General features: G+C 50.4%; 3 protein-coding genes and 1 long non-coding RNA gene across 25 annotated transcripts in view; 2 read left to right on the top strand and 2 right to left on the bottom strand.

Moving 5' to 3' along the window:
* FAM118B (family with sequence similarity 118 member B) overlaps nucleotides 1–3,709 on the top strand; it is an 85,095-nt gene extending 81,386 nt beyond the window's left edge. For 3 of the 6 annotated variants that reach the window (XM_012529307.4, XM_012529306.3, XM_058289448.2), the window contains 2 exons: nucleotides 2,953–3,012; nucleotides 3,184–3,709. In XM_012529307.4, coding sequence (XP_012384761.1) covers nucleotides 2,953–3,012; nucleotides 3,184–3,197 — 74 coding nt within the window. In that variant the 3' untranslated portion in view covers nucleotides 3,198–3,709. The remainder of the gene's footprint in view (nucleotides 1–2,952; nucleotides 3,013–3,183) is intronic. The other 3 variants (XM_058289450.2, XM_071212413.1, XM_058289449.2) reach the window with 1 other exon arrangement.
* Nucleotides 3,710–4,000: 291 nt separating this feature from the next.
* SRPRA (SRP receptor subunit alpha) lies at nucleotides 4,001–12,442 on the bottom strand. Its single transcript, XM_023591947.3, has 16 exons — nucleotides 12,310–12,442; nucleotides 10,756–10,869; nucleotides 9,843–10,023; nucleotides 9,143–9,226; nucleotides 8,694–8,857; nucleotides 8,303–8,466; nucleotides 7,916–8,075; nucleotides 7,631–7,784; nucleotides 7,316–7,407; nucleotides 7,094–7,212; nucleotides 6,851–6,937; nucleotides 6,349–6,521; nucleotides 6,045–6,258; nucleotides 5,477–5,640; nucleotides 5,287–5,385; nucleotides 4,001–5,112 (listed from the first exon to the last, which is right to left on the bottom strand). Exons 3-16 carry the CDS (start codon nucleotides 9,957–9,959, stop codon nucleotides 4,984–4,986), a joined length of 1,920 nt encoding a protein of 639 aa, XP_023447715.1. The 5' UTR covers nucleotides 9,960–10,023; nucleotides 10,756–10,869; nucleotides 12,310–12,442; the 3' UTR covers nucleotides 4,001–4,983.
* FOXRED1 (FAD dependent oxidoreductase domain containing 1) lies at nucleotides 10,272–20,175 on the top strand. 17 transcript variants are annotated; one of them, XM_071212408.1, is made up of 11 exons: nucleotides 10,286–10,430; nucleotides 12,259–12,479; nucleotides 13,196–13,306; nucleotides 13,539–13,679; nucleotides 14,804–14,921; nucleotides 15,188–15,289; nucleotides 15,623–15,699; nucleotides 15,885–16,045; nucleotides 16,191–16,320; nucleotides 16,526–16,630; nucleotides 16,806–17,547. In XM_071212408.1, the coding sequence occupies exons 1-11, from the start codon at nucleotides 10,346–10,348 to the stop codon at nucleotides 17,058–17,060; spliced, it is 1,506 nt and encodes a 501-aa protein (XP_071068509.1). In that variant the 5' UTR covers nucleotides 10,286–10,345; the 3' UTR covers nucleotides 17,061–17,547. The 17 variants fall into 17 exon arrangements, 12 of the variants coding, with proteins under 12 accessions (XP_071068507.1, XP_071068508.1, XP_071068509.1 ...); XM_071212411.1 differs by having other exon boundaries at nucleotides 13,561–13,679; nucleotides 14,827–14,921; nucleotides 16,526–16,582; XM_004469236.5 differs by having other exon boundaries at nucleotides 10,287–10,430; nucleotides 13,561–13,679; nucleotides 14,827–14,921.
* Nucleotides 14,229–22,401, bottom strand: LOC105747170 (uncharacterized). The gene is made up of 4 exons (XR_011647670.1): nucleotides 22,033–22,401; nucleotides 20,956–21,061; nucleotides 20,096–20,272; nucleotides 14,229–15,641 (listed from the first exon to the last, which is right to left on the bottom strand). It is a non-coding gene; the product is annotated as an uncharacterized lncRNA (long non-coding RNA).
* Nucleotides 22,402–22,410: the final 9 nt, after the last annotated feature.

The following is a 22,410-nucleotide window of genomic DNA, read 5'->3' on the forward strand; positions in this document are numbered from 1 at the left end:
TTGAGTAAAGCAACCCAGGCCCCAGGGCCTGCCCATTCTGACTCATCCGCCCAGTTGCAAAGTAAGAAACTGGAGAGCAGCCTGCTTGCTAAAAGGATCCCTGACAGTCTGTACGCTACCTGGAGACCAGAAGCTGATACCTTCTCAGGTTGAGAAGAGGTACCATGGTATAGAACATTGGACTAGATCACCAGGGTCTCATTCCATTTCTTTCACTTTTGTGTGACTTTCACTGATAATTTACTTCTCTTCTTCTTTAAAGAATAGAAAGCCTCAACCCAAAGGTTCACTGTAAGACTCAGTGACACATGAAAGTATTCTGTGAACTACAGAGCGCTGTGTAAATGAAAGTGCAGTCATCATTTATAAAAGATAAAGGCAGGAACATAATGAACATTGACTGGGATCCCCAAAGTGACAGCTAATTTGAGTGTGCTCTTGTATATAGAATATGCAGAATGTTCCTAAAAGTTATTTACTAATAAATATTTTCATTGTCACTTTTTGGTGCTAAAATTTTAGGGGGGCCTGTTAAAGTACAGGTAACCTAATAAATACATAAAGAACTTTTCTTAACTCTCATCATCTTTCCCACATTTCTTTTCTGAATCAAATTGCTTTAGGTCAAATTCTGTAATGAGAAATTCCACAAGCTCTTTTTATCCATGGCTATACTTTGATGGAACAAGGCTTTTCAAAGGCATCACCAGAGCTGGACAGTGAAAAACTATCCCTCCTAAAAATCAGTACGACTTTACAAAACCCTTAGAAAGACAGACCTCTCAGTTTGTCCTTTATGAAAACTATTTGCTATCCTTTCTTGGATAGGTTTTTCTGCTGTCCTGTAGTGTTTCTTTCATTGGGCATATCCTCTTTTTACTAAACATGATATACCCAAGCTCTCCGTATTCCCTTTGATTTCCATTCTGAGATCATCTCACTAGGAAAGGTGTTGAAATTTGAAACAACAAAATCCCTCTTGGCAGCTGTTTCTGAATCACCAAATCTCTTCCTGACCAAAAAAACCAGAAGTATTGTGGAGTGGCACAGATTCTTTTATTAGATGTGTCCAGCTTTCTACCAGAGTGGGTTTCCCCAAAGTCGTGGGTGTCATGAAGATGATCTGCATTTTTTTAAATGAAGGGTTTTTCAATATGTCCAGGGGACTTGATTAGAATGGTCAGCTGAGTTTGTAGTGTGCAATATAGCAGAGCTCTTCTGGGTAAAAACATTATTTCATTTGAGACTTGTCAAACTTTTCTTCTGTTGTTGATTATGTTTTAGTCTCTGTGGGCACATACTGGTAGGAGGGAAGGGGTCTTCAGCTGTTTTGTTTTTTAACACTGAACATTAGCTATGTGCTTGGCATTATGCTGTTTCACTTTTGGCTGATGAAAATTACTTAGCTTCGAAGGATTTTGTAGGATATAGTGTGTATATATCAGAAAAAGGAAAATAATTCTCTCAAAATTCATTGCCAAAATACAGGCTGTTATATATTTCCAGTTAGCATGTTCATCGCTGTAAACAGTATACATATGCTTTGGTACTTTGTAAATTCCTGGATTTTCTTACATGGCTACAGGCCTCGTAACTCTGTAACAACTGTGTGACATTTCATTTTGTGAGTTATAATTTTCCTAACTACTACCCTCTACCAGGGTACTTTTTGTTGTTTTTCCGTTTTTTTCCTGATGTAAATAATGTTGTGTGGATGACATTGATCCCTACAATTTTTCCCTTTGACAGTTTCCTTAGGATGAGTTCTATGTCAAGGGACAGAAACATTCTTGCAGTTGATACTTACTGCTAAATTTCTTTCCAAGAGGAGAATACTAGTTTGTAGCCATACCAATTTGTATGTTTGAGTGCCATGTCTTTTTTTTTTTAATACTCTAATTGACCATGTTTCTGATTAGTATTTTTTTTCCATGTGGTTACTTTTATACCTTCCCCTGCACCATTTTCTTTCCCACTGCTGCCCAACAGAATTTTCCGTAGTGATACAAATATGCTGTAATCTTACTGTCCAGTACCGTAGCCATAGGCCACATGTGGTTATTGAGCATTTGAAATGTGAACAGTGTGACTAAGGAACAGACTTTGAAACTTGTTCAGTTTAAAACCACATGGGGGCAGAGCGGATGTGGCTCAAGCAGCTGAACGCCTGCTTCCCACATGGGAGTTTCTGGTGCCTCTTAAAAACAAAACGGCAAGCAAACGGACAAATAAAAACCACCGTAGGGGAGCTGATGTGGCTCGGTGGTTGAGCACCAGCTTCATACATACAAGGACCCAGGTTCAATCCCCAGCCCCGGTACCCCAAAAAAAAAACAACCCACATAGGGAGAGTGGATTTAGTTCAAGTGGTTGAGTGCCTGCTTCCCATGTATGAGGTCCCGGGTTCAATCCCTGGTACCTCCTAAAAACAAACGAAAAAAGCACCTCTTATTGGGGAGCAGATGTAGCTCAGTGGTTGAGTGCCTGCTTCCCATGTACAAGTTCCTGGTGCCTCCTAAAAACAGAAGAAAAACCGTGTGCGGTTGATGGTACAGTACTGGGCAGCACGGGTCTGACGCACCCGTGGGAGGGGAGCACCTGCTGCTTGCTGCTCTGCTGCTGGTCACATTGGCTGGCTGGAGTGCTGCCCCGTCCCTGCTCGGGTTGAACTTTTCACCTAAACTCGACCCTTTAGAAAGCTAGTTGGGATCACAGACACATACTACCTTGGTAAAATGTTTTGTTTTACCAGCAGTCTTAGTGCCCTCAGGAACCTTGGTCCTTGTGTCTGTTATGTAATATAAATCTGAAGATAAATGCAATTATTCTCCTCATCCCCTCATCCTGTCCCCTCTGCAGCTCTTTTTAGTCAGACCATGTGCTCTTCCCTTGTCCTTTTGCTTTTGTATTTAGTTTTTCAGTCTGTCTGATACTGATTTACACTCTGTTTAGCAGGAATGGTGAGAGAAGGTCAGCTAAATGGCTCATCTGCAGCGCACAGTGAAATAAGAGGTATACTATTTACTTTTCTATTTGTCAGCACAGAATGTTTTGTTAGAGCTTGGCTAACACTAGGAATACCAATTTCTTCTAAGAATTCTATGTTGCCCTAGTAATTGCAACTTTAGTTAAACCTATTTTTGTAAAATTTCATGTCATTGTCTACCTTTTCTCTGTCCACAGGCTGTAGCACATGAGAGTGCAAGAGAAATCGCCACTATTAGACCAAGCTGTAAGGCTAGGCCTGCCCTCCCGTGGACAGCGTTTAACAAATAAACTTACAAGGACCCAACACAGCTCGCAGGAAGTACCAAAACCCCAGAGGTTGCAGGTTGGGGGTAGAGTGGGGGGGAAATGTTCCAACTTAATCCTTCATGCCAGCTGGCTGGTTCTTGATATTCTGCTGCTGGTTCCAGTTCAGGACCACTCAAGAGACAACGGGCCCAAATACAGGCCCTCCAGCCAGACACGCTTGGGTCCGTCCACCCATAGGCCAAGGTGACCCCCAGCTGGTTGTGGCTGCAGCTCTGCTATGACGGACTTGGGGCTCCAGAGACCGAGGCCCTTGTTGCAGTTTTGTACTCTATACTTGGTTTTTCAATTAAGCTTAATAGCTTTTTTAAAAACATGACTTGAAGCTCTAGTTTTCTAGCTTTTTCAGTGTACAGTATTTTACAAAAGTGAGCTGTATTAAAAGCCTGTTCATTTACTTCCGAGCCCTGGCTCTACTTTTGGTCACTTGAAGAAATTCTTAACCCACACCAAGGTACTAGTGAGCCTCATTTTAGTACCTAAATTTGAATTTTAAAAGCTGTCTCTGCACCTTGGGGTGGGGGGGTCTCCTTCTTGGGACAGCTGTTTATTTTCACAATTGCCAGGAGCATCGTCATTACCACTTCCTGATGTGCCTCCCTTCTTACCATGAGCTGAGCACTACACATTAGTGTGATGTGGAATCTCAGTTTTGAAACCTATATAAAAATGACTCCAAGACCTAAAAGGCAATTTATTTATGAAATTTATTTTCTTATATAAATTATGTATTCTCTGGGCAGACAGCCTTCACCTTATTGCACTAATAGCACATCTGTAATACCAAGCTACAGGGCAAATCTTAACGAGAGGTTTGCATTCTTCAACGTAGCACTTGTCTACCAGGCACTGAAGAGGGGAGAGGGATGAGAAGCAGCCAGGAAGGATCTGCTTGGGAGGTGAAGGGGGCAAGGGACAACATATACCCTTCTGACAATTAGTTTTCTCCCGGGAAGGGGAACATGCAAAGCTTACATCTGGATTCTAGGACTAGGGAAGAGTTAAAAGGCTGAAATGCCCAATGCAGCACTGCAGCTCAGCTCCCTTTTATTTCCAAGGGAAGCAGGAACTCATCTTTCATTGGTAACAAGTCACTCTGGCCTAGCTGATGCTTTGAGGGAACGGTAGGGGGTGGGGTCATCAGAATTAGCAGCATTAAGAATAGGCGGTACACTGCCACAGTGAGGTGGGTGTCATCCTGGCCCCCAGGGACCTGAAAGCCACGTATCTAGAAACAGGTGCCACTCAAGACCCGGAGCTGGTTCCTGAAGAACCTCTTAAGCTAATGGAACTGGGATTTCAAGAGGCTCAGGTGGCCTCAGGAGCATAAATACCCATTAACACTGCAGAGCTCTCAGGCTGGGTCTTCCAACCACTGGTCAAAACTGTACTGAGACCGAGTCTGTAGGCAGAGTGAAGGGAAGGCCTAGGCAGGAGAGGGCCCTGTGTGTGGGGGGCAGTGGGCAGTGTCTGTAACATGATTAGGCCTGCCTTGCAGATGGAGGCTGGAGAGGGAGTGAGATGAGGAGCTGCAGGCCCTTGGAGCTCCCCTCACTCTGCCTTTTGTACTGCACTGAAGACAAGTTGCTCACATACTCTAAAGCACATTCTTGATATGGGAACAAGGGTTTGTGGGGGGAAGCGGCAATTTGGTATTAGGCAGGAGCCACATTAAGCCTTCATGAGGGCAGCCACCACAGCCTTGGCGTTGAGACTGCGTAGGTCACAGTAGGTCTGGCCAGTGCCCACAAAGACGATAGGTTTGCTTGTGATGTACGTCATGGATATAGCAGCTCCCACCTGAAATGCAGAAAGGTGATACCCAGGCAATTCTAGCACACTTCCTTTCACCCACTCCCCCAGTGGCAGGAAGCTCTAAAGCCAGTATAGCTCTACAAAGCCTCAGCTCCCTTGGGAAGGACTGACACTCCCCCACCCCCATCTCAGTTTGTCCTGTCCTTTATCCATGTTTACCTTGTCATCAATGGTATCAAATTTAGTGAGAACAATGCCATCGATGAGCCGAGGTGTTTGAGCCATAGAATGGTCAGCCAAGGCTCTATTGAACTTGACCTGGAAAGGAGAGGTGACAAGTGTAAGAAGCACCTAATTGGCCAATTGGCCAAAGCAGAGATGGGGAAGGGGACTAGGCCTGAGCCCTCACCAGCTGATCCACGGCCTCGTTGCCTACTAAGGCCTCCCCCACAAACAGCACCAAGTCAGGCGTATTGACAGTAATGAGTTTGGCCAGGGCAGTCATCAGGGGGGCGTTGTCTTGCATGCGGCCAGCTGTGTCCACCAGTACCACATCAAAGCCTTGGTTGCGTGCTACAGAGAAAAAAAGTGGTCAACTCAAAACACTAGCACTCATGCTAAGTTCTAGCCTCATCTCAAGATACCCTCACACGGCTCTATTAAAAGGCAACCTCTACTTTTGGGGGCTCTGGATTTGGTTACAAGGTAATGTGAGAAAAAACGCATTCTGGGTTTGGCCATTGCAAGCATATTTAGGGAAAGGATTACACAAGGGTAAATGTCACCAAATTCTAGTTTCATTGGTTGAAGTGCATTAAGTTTGCAACACCTATTACCCGAAAGCAAGGCACGGCAAGTAACAAATTCGCACTTGCTCTTGTTGAACATAAAGATTGTAGTTGGGTAACCCTGAAGCTCCAAATTTCAAGGGAACCCGAGGAGGAAAAGGGGCCCAGACTAGTCCCCGTGCACCGTACCAAAGGCAATCGCTTCCATGGCAATGCCGGCTGCATCCTTGCCATAGCCCTTTTCAAACAACTGCACCATAGTACGGCCCCCGTGATTCTCAGGGGGGTGCAGGGTACTCAGACGCCGGGTGTGTGTGCGCAGCTGTTCCACGGCCCCAGCGCGGAACGTGTCGCAGGCAGCAATGAGGACGCTGAAGCCATTCTCTAACAGCCAGAAGGAAATCTGCAGAAGAGATTGAGAAACCCGTCGTCTAGAACCAGGGCTGCTAAGACATGGAGTGAGAAAAAATAATGTCACAGGCAGGCCACTGACCTTGGCAAGATTAGTGGACTTCCCCACTCCATTCACCCCACAGAAGGTGACTACATAAGGGCGCTGGCGACGCTGGGCATCCATGATATCCCGGAGCATGTCCACACGGCGCTGGGGCTGCAGAATCTGCACTAGAGACTCTTGGAGAGCTTGCTTCACTGTGGAAGTCACCGCTGGGGGAAGGGGTGAGGGGCCATGAAATCCAAAGTGCCAAGCATGGACTTCAAGAAAGGGCAGCACCGTTAATGCGCCAAAGGAGACCAAGATCAGAATGGTACCAGGATCTTGCCTCTGGAATCCAGACCACATCTGACACGGCCCTAAACATATCAAAAGTCTTAACTCATTTAACCCTCCCAACACCTCTTAAGAACCAGGTTATATAATTGAGGTCAAGGAGTTTGTGCCCAGAGTCATATGATTAGTGAGAATGGAGGCCTGTGCCCTTCGCCTTTTCCTGTTCACAATTCCCGGAGCACTTCTGGCCCAGGGAGGTACTTACTGCTGAATGTCCCCATCACCTTCCCTTCCAACTTGTTGGCAACAGATTCACAGAGCTGGACCGCAATGTCTGCAGCCACATTCTTAGCTGGAGAGAGAGCGGGGGAAGGAAGTGCTATGAGTGCTGGGGCAGCAGTGAACAGTCCTTACGCTACAGCCGAGTAATTCCAGGTGGCTCTGCTCCCTGACCACCCACCCCCACCCACCGGTGCACACCAGGCAGCCCTAGCTCCTTACAACTCACCAATGAGGTGATCACGCATCTTGTCCAGCACAGACTCCATGTCTTCACGACTCAAGCTCTTGGAGCCCACGAGGCCCTTCAGCATCCCAAACATGCCACCCAGAGTCCCCTTTGCAGCACTGGAGGCACAGGAGAGAACAGATACGCATAAAGCCAGCCAGCAGGAGGCAAACTGTCCGATCAAGAAGCGCCCACACCACCCCCCACCTGAAATTCCCCTACCTAGGTTTGGTGGGGTTTTGAGGAGCCCCTTCATCATCTGAGCTGCTGCAGTCCAGATCCTGAAGCTGCCCCCCAGGCCCAGTTCCTCGAATCTGAAGGGTACGGGGAAAGGAAGGAGTCAGGGACACTAAGGGCTCTATGGAAAAAAAGCCTGGGCTTTACCTTGTCCACACTGCTGTCACTGATTTGGGGCAGCTCCAAATATAACTCACCCACTCAGAGAAATCCAGGTATCGCTAGCCTCAGCACTCTCCCCGGTTTTTTACTAACTGTAACCATCACTTTGCCCTCCCCCCTCCTCCCCCTGCCTCTTACCAAATTGATGTCCTCAGGCAGGGCAACCTCAGGAGTTCCATTGGTGGTGGGAGTACTGTAATCCAAGACTTCCTTGTTAGCACAGCCGCCCAGGGCCCACACACGGGGTGCCTTTTTACCCTTCTCCTTTGGAGCATCTGACTTCAGGGACTTGCTGCAAAGGGTTAAGGTGCAAAGAGTTGTTGGTGGCAAAGCAGGGAAGAGAACATCCACCCTTTAGCCAACAAGAACTCCCTTGTCCTCAAGAAGGCAATGTCTAAGAAGTACTAGAGAAAGAATGCTCACCTGGACTTGTCCATACCCCTCCCGTGCTTCTGAATGAACTCTTCTCGCTTCCGGCGAATTAGTTCCTCTTTGGTAAGTTCTACCCCATTCTCAGGCCCTACCGGGAGACCTGACTTTTCTGTAGGAACTGCCTTGTTGGTAGTTGAAGGGCTATCAGAACCTGTTAGGAGAAACCTTACTGAAAAAAAAATACCAAATCCCAACAAAATAGACAAAGGGGGAAAGCTCCCAAATCCTTAAAAAGAAACATGGGACAAACACCTAGGGATCACAAGGAGGTGAGGCTGGTGGGCATGTGAGCCTGAGTGACGAAAGCGATAATGAAGGAGGGAACGGCCACGTCAGCACCTTTTCAGGCCCCCACATGTCCCAGGCACCCAAACTCACCTTCTTTCTTGGCCCCCTTGTTTTTTTTGCTGTTCTTTGCTTTTTCCTTGGGCTTTTCCCCCCGTGTCTCAATCATAGACCTTGCAGGTTTCTTGGCCTTTTCAGAATCTTCAAATTTCTTCATGGTAGTGGGAGCACGGACCTTACTGCTCTCTTCAGCTTCACTAAAGAGAAAAGAGATTGGTTGGCCTTTCTACCCCATGCATGAGGAAAATTCCAAGTCCAGAGAAAGGACCCTCACACCAAGAGAGTCGATCAGAACTAGGTAGCAAATGTAGATGTAAGAGAGTGTCTCTCTCAATTCATAATTTACTATCCTTGAAAACTGCCCTCAGGAGGAAAGGGAGCTCATTGGGTTATGGAAACATTCTGGAGAGGGGAAGCCTCTCACCGCAGAAGCCGTAAGAAGTCATTTTGGAAATCAAAGGTGCCGTTCAATAGACTTAAAGCACTCTGCTGTTGGATCTCTGTGCGGTACTTGTCCCGAAACAGTCGATGCACGTCATCTATCAATTTGTCTACATACGTCAGTGTTAGGATCTTTTGAAAACCAACCTGTTCAGGGGAAGAAACAGCCAACATATCTGCTTACAAGCCAGCCTAGAAGGGAAGGAAGCCAACTCCACCCAGGCCTCCAGAGACTGGCGCAGCCCTCTGGCAGGTTCCCCAACCTGACAGGCACCCAGCCTCTCTGGGCTGAGGAATGTCTTTGCCCACCATCATTTCCAGTTTTCTCAGTTACTTCAATATATACCACTGGATGCAATTAATCCAGGTTCTCTCAATAATCAGGGCTATGTCAAGATCTAATCATTGGCCCTCTGAAATACCTCTACTTACCACAAACACCAGCTCAAATTGATTGTCCAGTTTATACTTGAGTGTGAGTGCCTCATGGGTGAAGGAGTTGTTACCTCCCCGCTCCTGAAAAACAGAGTATGCTCTGGAGTTCTGACGACTCTCAGAAAACTTGGGCCCCTCTGGTATTACCTTTGGGGAAGAACCAGACACTCCCCCCAAAGTCAAACCTGTCCCCACGACAGGGAGATCCTGGGGCACTTCTCTCTAGCATTCCACCAGGGAGAAGAGGTACCAGGTTGAGGACAGTGAGGGGAAAAGGTGAGCAAGATGGCAACACACGTGGGAACCAGAAGGGAAGTAGTCCTTATATAAACAAACAAATCTAGCAGTTCATCATTTACAGTTTTCAAAAGCGGTTTCCCCATCCATTTATCTCACCCAGCCTCTGAAACAAAACAGAAAACAAAACTGCTGGGGGTGGGGAAGGGGAGAGGTGAATGGAGGGCGCGGAGGCACCCAGAGGTTCCAGAATCCGACTAAAGTCCCAGAAACCGACCGGATGGGAGGGGAGAAGAGGGCGTCCCGAAGTTGAGAAACGGTGTGACGGGGTCAGGAGAAAGAAGTGGACTCCTGGTTATGAGTGAGTGGCCAGTCTGAGGTGGGCGAGATCAGTCGAAGGGGATAAGGACAGGGGGTCAGGAAGGGAGAGCCCTGAGTTCTGATCCCGCGGGGGCGGTACCTGCAGCAGCACAGAACGAATCAGCGCGTTGACGGGTCCGGTGCATGAGTCGCTCACGCCCTGGAAACACCAGAGCACAAGCCCGCCCTTGGAGAAAATCGTGAAGAAGTCGAGCATGGCGGCAGCGGGGAAGAAGCTGGGGGCCGGCGCCGGTAACTCAGGCCGCGATCGCCGCCGCTTCCTGCTGCGCCAAGCGTGGGACACGTCACACCAGCGGCCCCGGAAACCGGCTCAGCCGCACTTCCGCTCGGCGCTGCCGAGGTCCCGCCCCCTCTCCCTCAGTCGCGCAAGGCTGACGTAATCCAAGGCTCGCCAATGGCAGAAGGGGGCCGGATCTGGGCGGGGCTCCAGGGGGGGTCACGGGTTACAGCCTAGAGGGTGGGGCGGCCGGAAGGGCTGCTGGCCAATGAGCGCGCTCGTCGGACCCGCCTGCGGCGCGGAGCAATGACGACAGCGTGGAGGGGGCTGGGGCGCGTCTCAGAGGGGCCTCGCGCGGAGGTGCCATGCTGTGGAGTGCGCTGCGTCTCAGCTGCGGCCGGGGCTCCTTGGCCCGGGGGCTGGGCACGCGCGGAGGAGGCTTTACTCGGGGTAAAGTTGAGGGTAGATGAACGTATCGTGGTTCAGGGTGCCCCCATCCTCCCGCTGCGTGGTCTTCAGGGCCCAGGAGCCCGCCCACGCTGGGAAGAGAGTGGTTCGGCTTGGGGAGGGAGTGAGAGTCGGAATGGATGGGTCCCAGCTGCCTTCTGTGAGGGTCAGTCTCACGTTGTTCTGTACCTCAGCTTACCGCCACGGTATCAGGAAGCCAGGTTGATTTATTGGTTGCACGAAAGTGCATTAAGACCCATTCGCGTACAGGATGCAGTGCTTAGTGCTATAGCCGCGAAGGAGGGAAGCAGAGAAGGAGGGGACTCACCCTGTGTCCTAGTGATGCCTGGTGTGTAGTTGGTGACCTCAGTGGACAGTCGACCTGTTCACGACTGCAGGGAGCCCAACTTCGACAACGGCCTTGCACTGCTCGACGGCTAAGCTAGTGGAATTGTAGGAGTACACAGGTCAGGTGGGAACTGAGATTGGCCTGGAAGGGTAAAACTTAAAAATACGTGTGTGTTCCAGGCTATGGAGAACTGAGCGAGGGCTTGGAGAAGGAAAGTATTGTCTTGGTGCAAGGAACTAGCAAAAACCCTCTAGATAGCAGAGGCTTTGACGGAAAGTACTGTGGGCAGGTTAGGTACGGCCAGATCAAAGAAACATTTGGATGGTGCTGAGAAGGGTTTGAACATTGTATTGGAGACATTGAGAAGTCTTGGAAAATCTTGACTTCAGTATCAAATGCAAAAGGATTTGTTTATTCAAGACACTTCTGGAGCATTTAGCATGTGCCAGATACTGTGCTAGATGGGAGATTCAGTGGTGAAGAAGGTAAACACAAACCCCCTGCCCTCATGGATTTTGCAGTATGAAGCAATCGCAGATAAACTCAAAAGTTACTAATGTGTCTCATGCTACAAAAGAGGTTCCCAGAGCTATCAGTCTGATAGAAATTCCTGAGGAAGGGATAACTGAGCTGAAATCCATAGGAAGCAAGGATTTAACCAGGCAAGGTAGACACAAGAGTTTCCAAGTAGAACACATGTGCAGATTAGGAGCCCACTGCAAGATGGATAGGAGGCAGATTGCTCAGCACTTTATAGGCCATGTTAAAGGACCTGGACTTTATCCTTAGAGTAATAAAGAGCCATTGGAGGATTTTAAGCAATGGGATAGGTGATTAGTATTTAGAAGAGATCATTCTACCCTGGAGGTTAGAAGAGAGGTTAGCATCAGGGAATGAGGTGGGCAAGAAGGGAATTAGAAACAGGAGGCTTTTGCAGTAGTCCAGGTGAGAGATTATGGTGGCTTGGTCTAGGTTGGTGGTGACAGACATGAAAATAAGGGGACGAGTTAGAGAGCTAGCTAAGAGAAAGAATCATTAGGACTTGGAGATAGGACATGAGCATCTGTTTCTTAGTGGGATAGGTACTAGGGGCACTATAGCTCAGAGTGTGCTGGGGGCCTGGGATCCAACTGGAGGTGACAAGACAGTTGACTATGAGCCTGGTGCACGGTGGGGAGAGAGATCTGCACAGGAGATAAACATGCGCAAGCCACCTAGCTTAGGGAAAGAGCAGAGTGTTAATATTAGGAAGTTGAATCTTGTAGTGCTAGGAATGATGAATAGAAAGAAAGCGATTGATGGTAGAGAGACCAGATTGCAAAGCTGTGGCAGTGCTGCCAGGTGCACATTAACCTTACGAGAAGGGATTCCAGTGGAACTGCCACCTCGTTCTTTTCCTGTACCCTCCCTCCAGCCCCCCCACCCCCCACCCCCAGGGAAAGGAAGTGTGTAGGCCTCTTTGACCACAGTTACTTCCCACAGGTTGGGATGGAAAGGTGTCTGAGATCAAGAAGAAGATCCGGTCGTTCCTACCTGGAGGGGCCTTGGACCCACTGTTTAACACCAGTCACTTGCCCCCTGAACAGGCAGATGTGGTGATTGTGGGAGGTGGGGTGCTTGGCCTGTCCGTGGCCTATTGGCTGAAGAGATTGGAGAAGCGACAAGGTGCCATTCGGGTGCTGGTGGTGGAACGGGACCACACGGTGAGGTCTGGGGTAGGGCTGAGTCAGAAGTGGGGCAAAGAAGATGGCTCATATTTTAAGAACTCCAGGGACAAGGGAAGGGGAGGAGTGAAAAGAGCTTGATCTTTGGGGGTCCAAAGGGCAGGACTGTGTTTTGGACCTTGTTGAGAAATAGTCCCCATTTTTTCCTCCCTCCACCCAAGAGCTTTGGCAATAAACTCTGATTTTTTGCATAAGCAGAAGTTCACAGTGTTTAACCTTTTGAGATCTCACAGACCTGGCCAAAAACAGCGTGTATTCAAGCTAGAATTAATTCAAGCAGCTATTTCAACCTCCTGCTTTAAGGCCCCTTTACTTTGGGGTTTTTTGCCCTTTACTTGTTCGTTTCTGCCACTGACAGCCACTAAACTTGCTACTGTGACCGTATCCCTCCATTTTCCCCTTAGTAGATCAAATATTTGCTTCCCGCCCTTGGACTTTAAAGCCTCTGTTTTGTACCAACAGTGCCCAGACCTGTTCAGATAGCTGACCCTCTCTGTTCTGCACCTCAGCTAGTAAGGATTTCAATAAACTTTGTCCTGTGGGCTGCTCTTTGATATGTGTATGGGCTTATCTAGCTCAACTCATCTGCGATTACAGACTTGAGACTAAGACTCCCCTTTGCCTTAAGTTATATAATTTCTCAGCTTTCATTACGAGTGACAGGCTGTGCCTCCACTTTTCTTGTCTTTCCACAGTATTCGCAAGCCTCCACAGGACTTTCCGTGGGTGGGATTCGCCAGCAGTTCTCCTTGCCTGAGAACATCCAGCTCTCCCTCTTTTCAGTCAACTTTCTACGGAACATCAATGTATGTGCAGGGAGACCTGGGGGGTTGGAGAGGTGACCCCTCCCTTAGCCCAGAGAGAGGAGTAGCCCACTGGGTAGGGGATTCTGGGAGCAGGAGCAGCTCGGGCAGGTAGGAGCTGGGGCCACTGGTTTTGCTTCCTGCTGCCTAGAGGAGGGCTTCCCTCTGGTCGGGGGGAGCGGTGAGTGAGGAAGCCAGGAACCCTCTCCTTCCCTCCCTACGATCACCCTCCCAGAGGGGCTTTCCTCTGCACACAGGAGTACCTGGCGGTGAGCGATGCTCCCCCTCTGGACCTCCAGTTCAACCCCTCAGGTTACCTGTTGCTGGCTTCCGAAAACGATGCTGCGGTCATGGAGAGCAACGTGAAAATGCAGAGGTGGGTGCCCGGCACCTCCCTGAGCAGCTATTTGGCCTCCTGCGTTCCGAGAATTCCTGTACCAAGCCAGGCGGCCAGGATAAAGAGTTGCTAGGACATGCCCCCGCTCCCCAGGAGGTCAGTCACTATGGAAAGACAGACAGACACAGACCTTTGATACAGATAATGGCAAATTTGCCAAATCATAAAGATTCACCTAAGGCACATCCCAGAATCTTTAGGGAGGGCCCCAGGAATCTGGGTTTTCAACAACGCCCCAAAATCAGAGGTCTGCGAACATTTTCTGTAAAGGGCTGGAGAGTAAACGTTTCAGACTTTGAGGGCTATACAGACTCTGTTGCAGCTACTCAGCTCTGCTGTTGTACAATAAAAGCACAAATAAGCACCAAAGGACAAGAATATAAATAAAGGCCGTGGATGTGTACCAATAAAACTTTATAAAAATCGGCAGTGGGCTGGATTTGGCTCATTGACCATAGTTTATCAACTTCTGCACTAAGTGAGTCTTATGATCGGGTGGGGAGGGTGGGGCATCATATTTGCGATACATTTAGCTGGAGACTTTTTATTGTTTCCTTAAACACTTGTATAAATCTCTCTAATGACATCAAATATTTCCTGAATGCTATACAGATATTAACCATTTAGTTATGAAAACATCCCGGTTTTACATATGGAGAAACTGAGGCACAGCTACTAAGTGGTGGCACTGGGATTTGAACTAGGCAGTCTGGCTTGAGATGTCTTCTTTTAGCCCCCACATTATGCTGTCTTTGGGGACAGCATCACAGAGGTGGCATTTGTGCTACAGTACAGCATTGCACCGGTGTGTGGAGAGGAAGGCCATTCTAGGAGGGTGGGAGGAAAAAATTACCCACCATGTTAGGAAGGGGTGTGGGGTGCTGAGGGGATCACAAGGGATCTAATGTGGCTAAAGGGAGACCAGGATGAAGGAGCAGAAAGCGTGTCAGATGCCGAGAGCCTGGATGAGGGTGTTTGACCTTAACCCATTTAGCGATGAAGAAAACGCAGAGTGTTGTCAGCAGAGAAGTGACACGAAATCACCTTGTGGAGTCTGGGTCCATACTTCTCCCCTCTGCACACTCACCCTGTCTCACACACAGGCAGACCCACACATTTCTCTCAGGCAGGAAGGAGCCAAAGTTTGTCTGATGTCTCCTGAGCAGCTTCGGAACAAGTTTCCCTGGATAAACACGGAGGGAGTGGCTTTGGCATCTTACGGTGAGGCTCCCTTGGAGAACGGTCAGTTCTTGTCCTTAAGATCAGGGGTTGAGGGGTGCCTCAGGTTGGAGGTCTCGGCGTCCCACAGCCAAGCTCAGGGTGGGCTACCCCCCTGCTGGCTAGCAGGGCCTCCCCTGGGCCAGGTGGTCAGGATGATCTTCCCCAGCTGATGAGCCCCAGAGAGGCTGGGGGGTCGGGGCAAGCAATACAATAGGAGAGCAGAAGGTCCTGGGCCCTCATGAGTCCCACCTTTCCTCCCGTCACAGGGCTGGAGGACGAAGGCTGGTTTGACCCCTGGTGTCTGCTCCAGGGGCTCCGGCAAAAGGTCCGGTCCATGGGAGTCCTCTTCTGTCAGGGAGAGGTGACACGTGAGTGTGAGGCCCTGTGCCCGTGGTCTGTTTTCCTCTTCCAGCCAGGCCAGGGCGCAGACCTCGAGTGCATCTTACTTTCTCACAGCGTGAATAGCGCTTGGGGTGAGAAGGCATTCTCCCCGAGGAGCATGTCTGGCCATCCTGCCAGCTTCCTTCCTCCCTCGGGACCTCCTCCTCAGTTTCTCTTCTGTCCCAAGAGATCCAAGATCATCCCACTTACCCCGTCTGTCTGGTGTCTGTGGGAAGCTCCCATCCTTCCAGCTGTGCCTATGAATCCTCCTCATCTTCCTCTTCCAGGCCGCAGGGCTTATTTTTTTCCTCTTCTTACAGGTTTCGTCTCTTCATCTACCTGCATGACAAACACAAGTGGGGAAGAGGTGTCATTAAAAAGGATTTATGAAGTCCATGTAAGTTTCTAGCCCGAGTATCTTTCATACCAAAGTGGAGGCACAATAAAGACAGTGGCCGCCCTTACCTTGATCTTCTACCCACTTTCCTGTATGGGTAAACTAAGGCTGAGGGCGAACTGTAGCTCTCACGAGGCCCAAGGTCTGGCCTGGACCTCTCTCCCCTCACTCTCTGGTGCGTGCAGGTCAAGATGGACCACAGCCTGGAGTACCAACCAGTAGAGTGTGCCATCGTGATCAACGCGGCAGGAGCCTGGTCGGGGCAGGTTGCAGAGCTCGCTGGTATTGGGCACGGCCCCCCTGACACCCTCCAGGGCACCAGGCTGCCTGTGGAGCCCAGGAAAAGGTGACTTCCCTAGGGCAGCGGAGGAGGCTGGCAAGAGGAGAAAATTGACACAAAAGTTGGGTGCACGTGTGTGTGGGTATGAGCATGCACGCGGTGGTGGCCGGCTGCTCTTCCCCCGGTTTCCCAGCCCTGCTGGTTCTGGCAGGTACGTGTACTTATGGCACTGCCCCCAGGGACCCGGCCTGGAGACTCCACTCGTGGTGGACACCAGCGGCGCCTATTTCCGCCGGGAGGGGTTAGGCAACAACTACCTTGGTAGCCGCAGCCCCACTGAGGTGAGCCAAGTGGGGTGGGGGTGCTGGGAGGGAGACCAAGAGGCAGGCTCCTTTGGAGGGCCCGGGGCTGTGCTACTGATGCCACAGCCCCTCCTGGTCTGAGCGGGGTCTTTTCTTGTCATGCCGCACCCGCCAGGGGGATTGCTGAAAGGGGCTTGTCATGTCTGGGCCAGCAGCATTAGCCTTGTCACACCTCGTACCCCAGGAGGAAGAACCGGACCCAGGAAACCTGGAAGTGGACCATGCCTTCTTCCAGGACAAGGTGTGGCCCCTTTTGGCCCAGAGGGTACCGGCTTTCGAGACCCTGAAGGTAACTGGTGACAGACAACACCAGAGCATCCTGGTCCCCTTGGAATCCTGCCCTCTGCCTCCTCCCACCACCTCACCACTGCTAAGGGACCCACCCCACGGACCCGCAGCGGGTGTTGGAGGGCACGGTGTGCCTGCCTACGGCCTCCTGTACCCAGCATCTCGTACACCCACAGGTCCGGAGCGCCTGGGCTGGCTACTACGACTACAACACCTTCGACCAGAACGGCGTGGTGGGGCCCCACCCGCTGGTCGTCAACATGTACTTTGCCACGGGCTTCAGCGGGCACGGGCTGCAGCACGCGCCCGCTGTGGGGCGAGCTGTGGCCGAGATGGTGTTGGAGGGCAGCTTCCAGACCATCGACCTGAGCCCCTTCCTCTTCAGCCGCTTTTACCTGAGCGAGAAGACTGAGGAGGGCAATATCATCTGAGCCAGGCAGCTCTTTGCTGGCCCAGGGCCCCGTCCGTCACCCTTGGCCCAGTCCTCTTCCCTGCCTGGTTCCTCACGCGCTCCACGCCAGGGTCTCCATTCTCCCTCAGGGCGGGAGGACAGGCATGCCTAGTGCCTCAGCCCCCAGCCCCCTCCTCATCCAGGCCATCTGTGTCCCCCATATGGCTGGGCAGACAGGTGGATGGTGGGCTCTGAAGTTTTGCCCCTGAGGCCCAAGCCGAGAGACGAATGGGACAGGACTCTAGGCCTGACCTGTGGCCCCAGCTGATGCCACCCACCACGGCCTTTCTGCTGGATAAAAGCTCGGGAGCTGTAAGGATGGGGCCCAGGACCGACTTCTTCCTGGTGCTCATTGAGCAGGACGCCCCGACCTCCGGGTGGAGCCCCGGCAGCCGAGCACTCTGGGCCCACGCTCTTGACGTGTCTGTTGACCCTGCTCGTTAGTAGTAAATGTGATCAACTCCTTCCTTCCCGGCTGCTGTCCCTTCCACTTCTCATTGCGTGGCGGTTGCTTTTCAAGCACTCCACCAGCCTTTCAGCCAGGGGTGGGGAGCACAGCCTTCTCCTCCCAGGAGCTTTCTTAGACATAGGGCGTGAGACACGTTTGCAGGCTAGTGTCTCTCTCTCCCAAGTTCTGGCAGGGGTTTGGCTGTAGAGGGAAGGGATGTTTCACTCATTGACAGCCAGCCTTTATTCAGCCCCTACTCAACTGAGGCCAGGGCTAGATATTAGCCACACCAGCCAGCAGAGCAGTGTGTTCCACTGTGCTTTCTCTGTGCCCTGTCCCTTCGGTCAGGGACTATGGGGTCTCAACATTACTGGGGCAAGCACAGGCCATGGACACCTCATCCTGGCGGGAAGGGGGTCTCCATGAAGCATCCCAGGGGAGCTGACCTCTGAGCAGGACCTAAAGGATCACACAGTTGTTTGGGGAAGAAAGGAGGGTAGAGTCCAGGCCAAGGGAAAACCACATACAGAGTCGCAGAGCCAGCACTGAGGGATTATAAATGATTTGCTATGGCTGAGACATGGTGTGAAAAGAGGGGTTGGGAGGCAGTAAGCCAGGGGCCAGGGGCTCAGGGGCCGTGTTAAGGTGCTTGGATTTTATCCCATGGGTAGGGGGCCACTGGGCTTCAAATAGGGGAGTGACAGGATCAGATTTTTCTCAGAAAAATCACCGTGGCTACCTGTGGAGAGCTGACTAACATGGCCAAGGTCAGATGGGAGGCGGCTGGTGCAATCCACCTGGCAGAGATCTCAGGTGCCTGCGCTGTCCCAGAGAGAAAGAATCCAGTGGATTCAAGAGGGGTCAGGAATGCAAGAGAGCATGACAGGAACAAAAAGAAACAAGTCCAGCAAGAACCAGGCTTCTGGCTTGGACAAATGGGTAGGTGTCATGCCTTTCACAGACATGAAGAACACCAGGGAAGAATGGGAAAACAGGACAGTTGGGGTCATGTTAGGTTAAGGTTGCCTGGAGGACATCCAAGAAGAGATGCTTCATAGGGAGTTGAATTTCTCGGTGTGGCAGTGGGATGGGTGTCAGCTGTACACAGAGCTGCAGACGGCATGGAATATGGGCTCACCCAGGAGGCCAATGAGGGAGCATGGAGGGACACCAATAGTGAAGCGAAGAACCAAAGAAGACGCTGAAGAGGCGGCCAGAGAGGCAAGAGCAAAGCCAGGAGCGAGTGGTGTCGGGGAAGATATGGGGAGAGCAGTTCCAGGAGGAAGTGGTCAGTGGATACAAGGCAGATGTGTGGAAAGTGGTCCCTGGTGATGTCAGGGAGAGCAGTTCCAGCCTCACTGGTGTCTGAAATGTGGACAACTGTAGAGAATAGAAAAGTGAATGGTAGGCTGGTGAAAACTGAGCTGGAAAACGTGCTTCCTAAAAATCTCTTCATTTAAGCAGTTCTGGAAATTCTAATACCTTCCCCAGATCTATTATAAAACCCTAGCTCTTGGGAAGCGGATGTGGCTCAAGCAGTTGGGCACCCGCCTACCACATAGGAGGGCCCAGGTTCAGTTCCTGGTGCCTCCTAAAGACGACGAGCAAGACACAATGAGATGATGCAATGAAGAAACAGTAAGGAAACAGACATAACAAGCAGGGAGTGGAGGTGGCTCAAGTGATTGGGCACCTCCCTCCCATATGGGAGGTGCCAGGTTTGGTACTCCTAAAAAGGAGGCGAACAGAGAGCAGACAGTGAGTGCAAAATAACAATGGGGGAAGGAATAAAATAAAACACATCTTTTAAAACAAACAAAAAACTCGAGCTCCCATTCTCACTTTGAACTGGTTTTGGGAAGATTCTCCACTTTTTCTTGCTGGTGCATTCACAATAAGTTGCCTTCTCACTGAGAGACGTGTTTCTCCTTTGAGATGCCAGATCGGACAGATGCTATTAAAAATAGCTGTTCAGGTGATATCATATCAAACTGCCCACTCCCCTTCAAAACTCGCCTTTTGGATGAAAAAGATGGATCTGGAACTCACTGTTAGTTGTGTTGTGTGTGCTGGGCTGGGGTGGGGGTTGGGGAGAGCCAGGAGTAAGTAGGGGGGCCCTGGAAGGCAGCGGGACTGCCTGCGGACGGTGCCCATCAGGCCCAACCCAGGAGCCCTGCCCGACCTTCCCCTGCTCAGGCACCCTCCTGGGGTGCCAGCAATACCTCGCCCTTCTCTCGGCAACGGACAAAGGTCTTCGTTGGGCAGCCCAGCCGGAAGCTCAGCCCCTCAAGACATCAAGAGCTGTACTTAGAAGGCGGCGAGGAAGCCCTGAACTCCCCAGGGCGCTGCTCAGACTCTGTGAGGGCCCTTGTGGTTGCATCTGTGTGAGGGGTGGGGATCAAGCGTTCCTCTTGGCCCCACACCAGACCGTCATCCTGCTTGTACCCGAGAGTTAAGCTTGAACAAATTACTACCATTACTGCGTCATTATATAGATGCTTTTCTCTTAGTTTTCTAATATATTATACAATAGCTAAACATTAGTACTGAAAATTCCTGAAACTCACCTTTCTCACCCATGTTGATGGTTGTTCCAAACTGGTGTAAACTTGCTATTGTAATGGTAACCACTCCACCCTCCCCTGTTGAATCCATAAAAACCCCAAACTTGGGAGCATATGTGGCTCAAGTGGTTCAGCGCCTGCTTCCCACACAGGCGGTCCTAGGTTCCGTCTCTGTGCCTCCTAAAAACAAAAGAAAAACAACAAGCAAACAAATGAAAAAAACCAACTCTGAGTGGATGTGGCTCAGTGGTTGAGTGCCAGCTTCCCACATAGGAAGTCCAGGGTTTAATCCCGGCTCCAGTACCTCAAAAACAAACCAACAAAAAACACAAGCAAAACACAACCAACTCAGGGGAGCTGATGTGGCTCAGTGGCTAAGCGCTGGTTTCCCACATATGAGGCCCCGGGTTCAATCCCTGGTCCTGGTACCTCAAAAACAAAACCCCAAAGGACCGAAACTCCTCAAACTTGGAGAGAGAGATTTTAGGCCCATAGGCCTTCTGTTCTCCTCACTGTGTGCTGGCAATAAGCTCTTTGTCTCTGAAACCCCTATGCTTCAGGAATTAGTTATTTGAAGCGCATGGGGCAGAAAAACGCACAACTGCTGGCTGACAACTTTCCAATACTTGGCTCAAGAAACATCTGTTTACCTGAGCGCCTCTCGTTCTGCTCGCTCAACTCCACCCTGGAACGTGCACTTCCCAGCCGGCCCCAACCCCTCCACGCCCCCACTCCCCCACCCCAGTCTCTGGGAACTGTCAGTCTAACGAGAGGGCTACAAAGTATTAGCACAAGCTCTGCTAGGTTCTGTGGGAATTTGGGGTTAGGAAATGGGAGGCAGGATTAAGAAAGAAAGGTATTACCGAATAAACTGCCCAAAGAGCTCTGTACAAAGAGTGGCATCTCAGTGAGCTGAAGGCGGGGAGGGAAACGGCAGGAGCCCAGTGCCCAGGGCAGAGCAGGGCAGGCCTGTGTTTGATGGAGAGGGAAAGCAATCTTTACTGAGCACCTGGGCACGAGGTGAGTTACGCTATGTACTTAATCTCATCTAATCTCTACAACTATAGTATAGCCTGTGCATGCATTCAAAATTATCTAATTCTGTATCCGAGTGTGCCTTAAAATTCAATTAAGTAATATAGGCCCTTTAAACTTTGAAAGTTCAGAAAGGAGGTCTATTCAAGGTTGCATCCAGACGGAATGTAGGCAATATGTTAATCCAAAACCTGGGAAGCGGACTTGGCCCAGTGGTTAGGGCGTCCGTCTACCACATGGGAGGTCCACGGTTCAAACCCCGGGCCTCCTTGACCTGTGTGGAGCTGGCCCCCGTGCAGTGCTGATGAGTGCAAGGAGTGCCATGACACGCAGGAGTGTCCCCCGCATAGGGGAGCCCCACACGCAAGGAGTGCTCTCCATAAGGAGAGCCGCCCAGCACAGAGAGCTGACACAGCAAGATGACGCAAGGAAAAGAAACAGATTCCTGGGCTGCTGACAACAACAGAATTGGACAAAAAAAAAACAAGAACTTGCAGCAAACAGACACAGAGAACAGATAACTGGGGCGCGGGGTGGGGGCAAGGGGAGAGAAATAAATAAAATTCTTAAAAAAAAATTCAAAACCTATCTGGTACTCAGACAAACACTTAACTAACAAAGAAAGTCGTTTTCTTTCATAAAAGCACCATTTAACTCCCCACCCTTATATCTTTTCTGTATAAAAGGGAACCCAAAATTCTATTCAGGGCTCGGATTTTGGGATGAGAAGCTCGGAGCCCGACCAGTCGTAAATAAGTCTTTTTTTTTTTTTCCTTTCCAAAATTATCCCTGTGTCCTGGCCTTTCTATACGCAAATAATTGAACCTCTCTCGACTTCTACAACACAAGACTCAATACTATTATTTTAAGGAGGAAAGTGAACCCAGCACGGTTACAGGACTTACCCAGGGGCACACAGCTAGGAAGTGAACCCAGATGGTCTGACCGGAACCCGGGGCTAGCTCTCATTCATTTCGGCTGACTGGTGAGAAGAGTAGGAAATCAGGTTGAAAAGGGGGATAAGCAGTTAGATGGGCCTCCCCAAACCGCCTCCACCCGCATTTCACGCCGGTGTCTTGAGAGTAGCCTTTTCCACAAGGACGTGCCATCCAACTGTTCAAGAAGAGAATCTTATTTCTTCTAGGGCGAGGTAAGCTTGGGAAATGCTGCAGGCTCCGTTCTGCCCGTAGGGCCCTGCTCACGCGCTGTTCACGCACGGCCCCAAGGGCTCTCAGAAGCCCGGGGTAAAGGAACGACTTGGTTTCACCCGCGATTTCCCAACA

This window comes from Dasypus novemcinctus, chromosome 27 (genome assembly GCF_030445035.2).
Source record: "Dasypus novemcinctus isolate mDasNov1 chromosome 27, mDasNov1.1.hap2, whole genome shotgun sequence".
NCBI lineage: Eukaryota > Metazoa > Chordata > Mammalia > Cingulata > Dasypodidae > Dasypus > Dasypus novemcinctus.

Bases quoted from the DNA above. Each gene is read 5' to 3' on its own strand.
- SRPRA (XM_023591947.3), bottom strand. From the start codon at position 9,959: ATGCTCGACTTCTTCACGATTTTCTCCAAGGGCGGGCTTGTGCTCTGG. The intron at 8,858-9,142 runs GTAAGTAGAGGT...TCCCCTGAACAG, and splicing joins AATTTGAGCTGGTGTTTGTG to GTTGGTTTTCAAAAGATCCT. The intron at 5,386-5,476 runs GTGAGGGCTCAG...TCTCCTTTCCAG, and splicing joins ACGAGGCCGTGGATCAGCTG to GTCAAGTTCAATAGAGCCTT.
- FOXRED1 (XM_071212402.1), top strand. From the start codon at position 10,346: ATGCTGTGGAGTGCGCTGCGTCTCAGCTGCGGCCGGGGCTCCTTGGCC. The intron at 14,922-15,187 runs GTGAGGCTCCCT...CTCCCGTCACAG, and splicing joins AGTGGCTTTGGCATCTTACG to GGCTGGAGGACGAAGGCTGG. The intron at 16,321-16,525 runs GTGAGCCAAGTG...CTCGTACCCCAG, and splicing joins GTAGCCGCAGCCCCACTGAG to GAGGAAGAACCGGACCCAGG.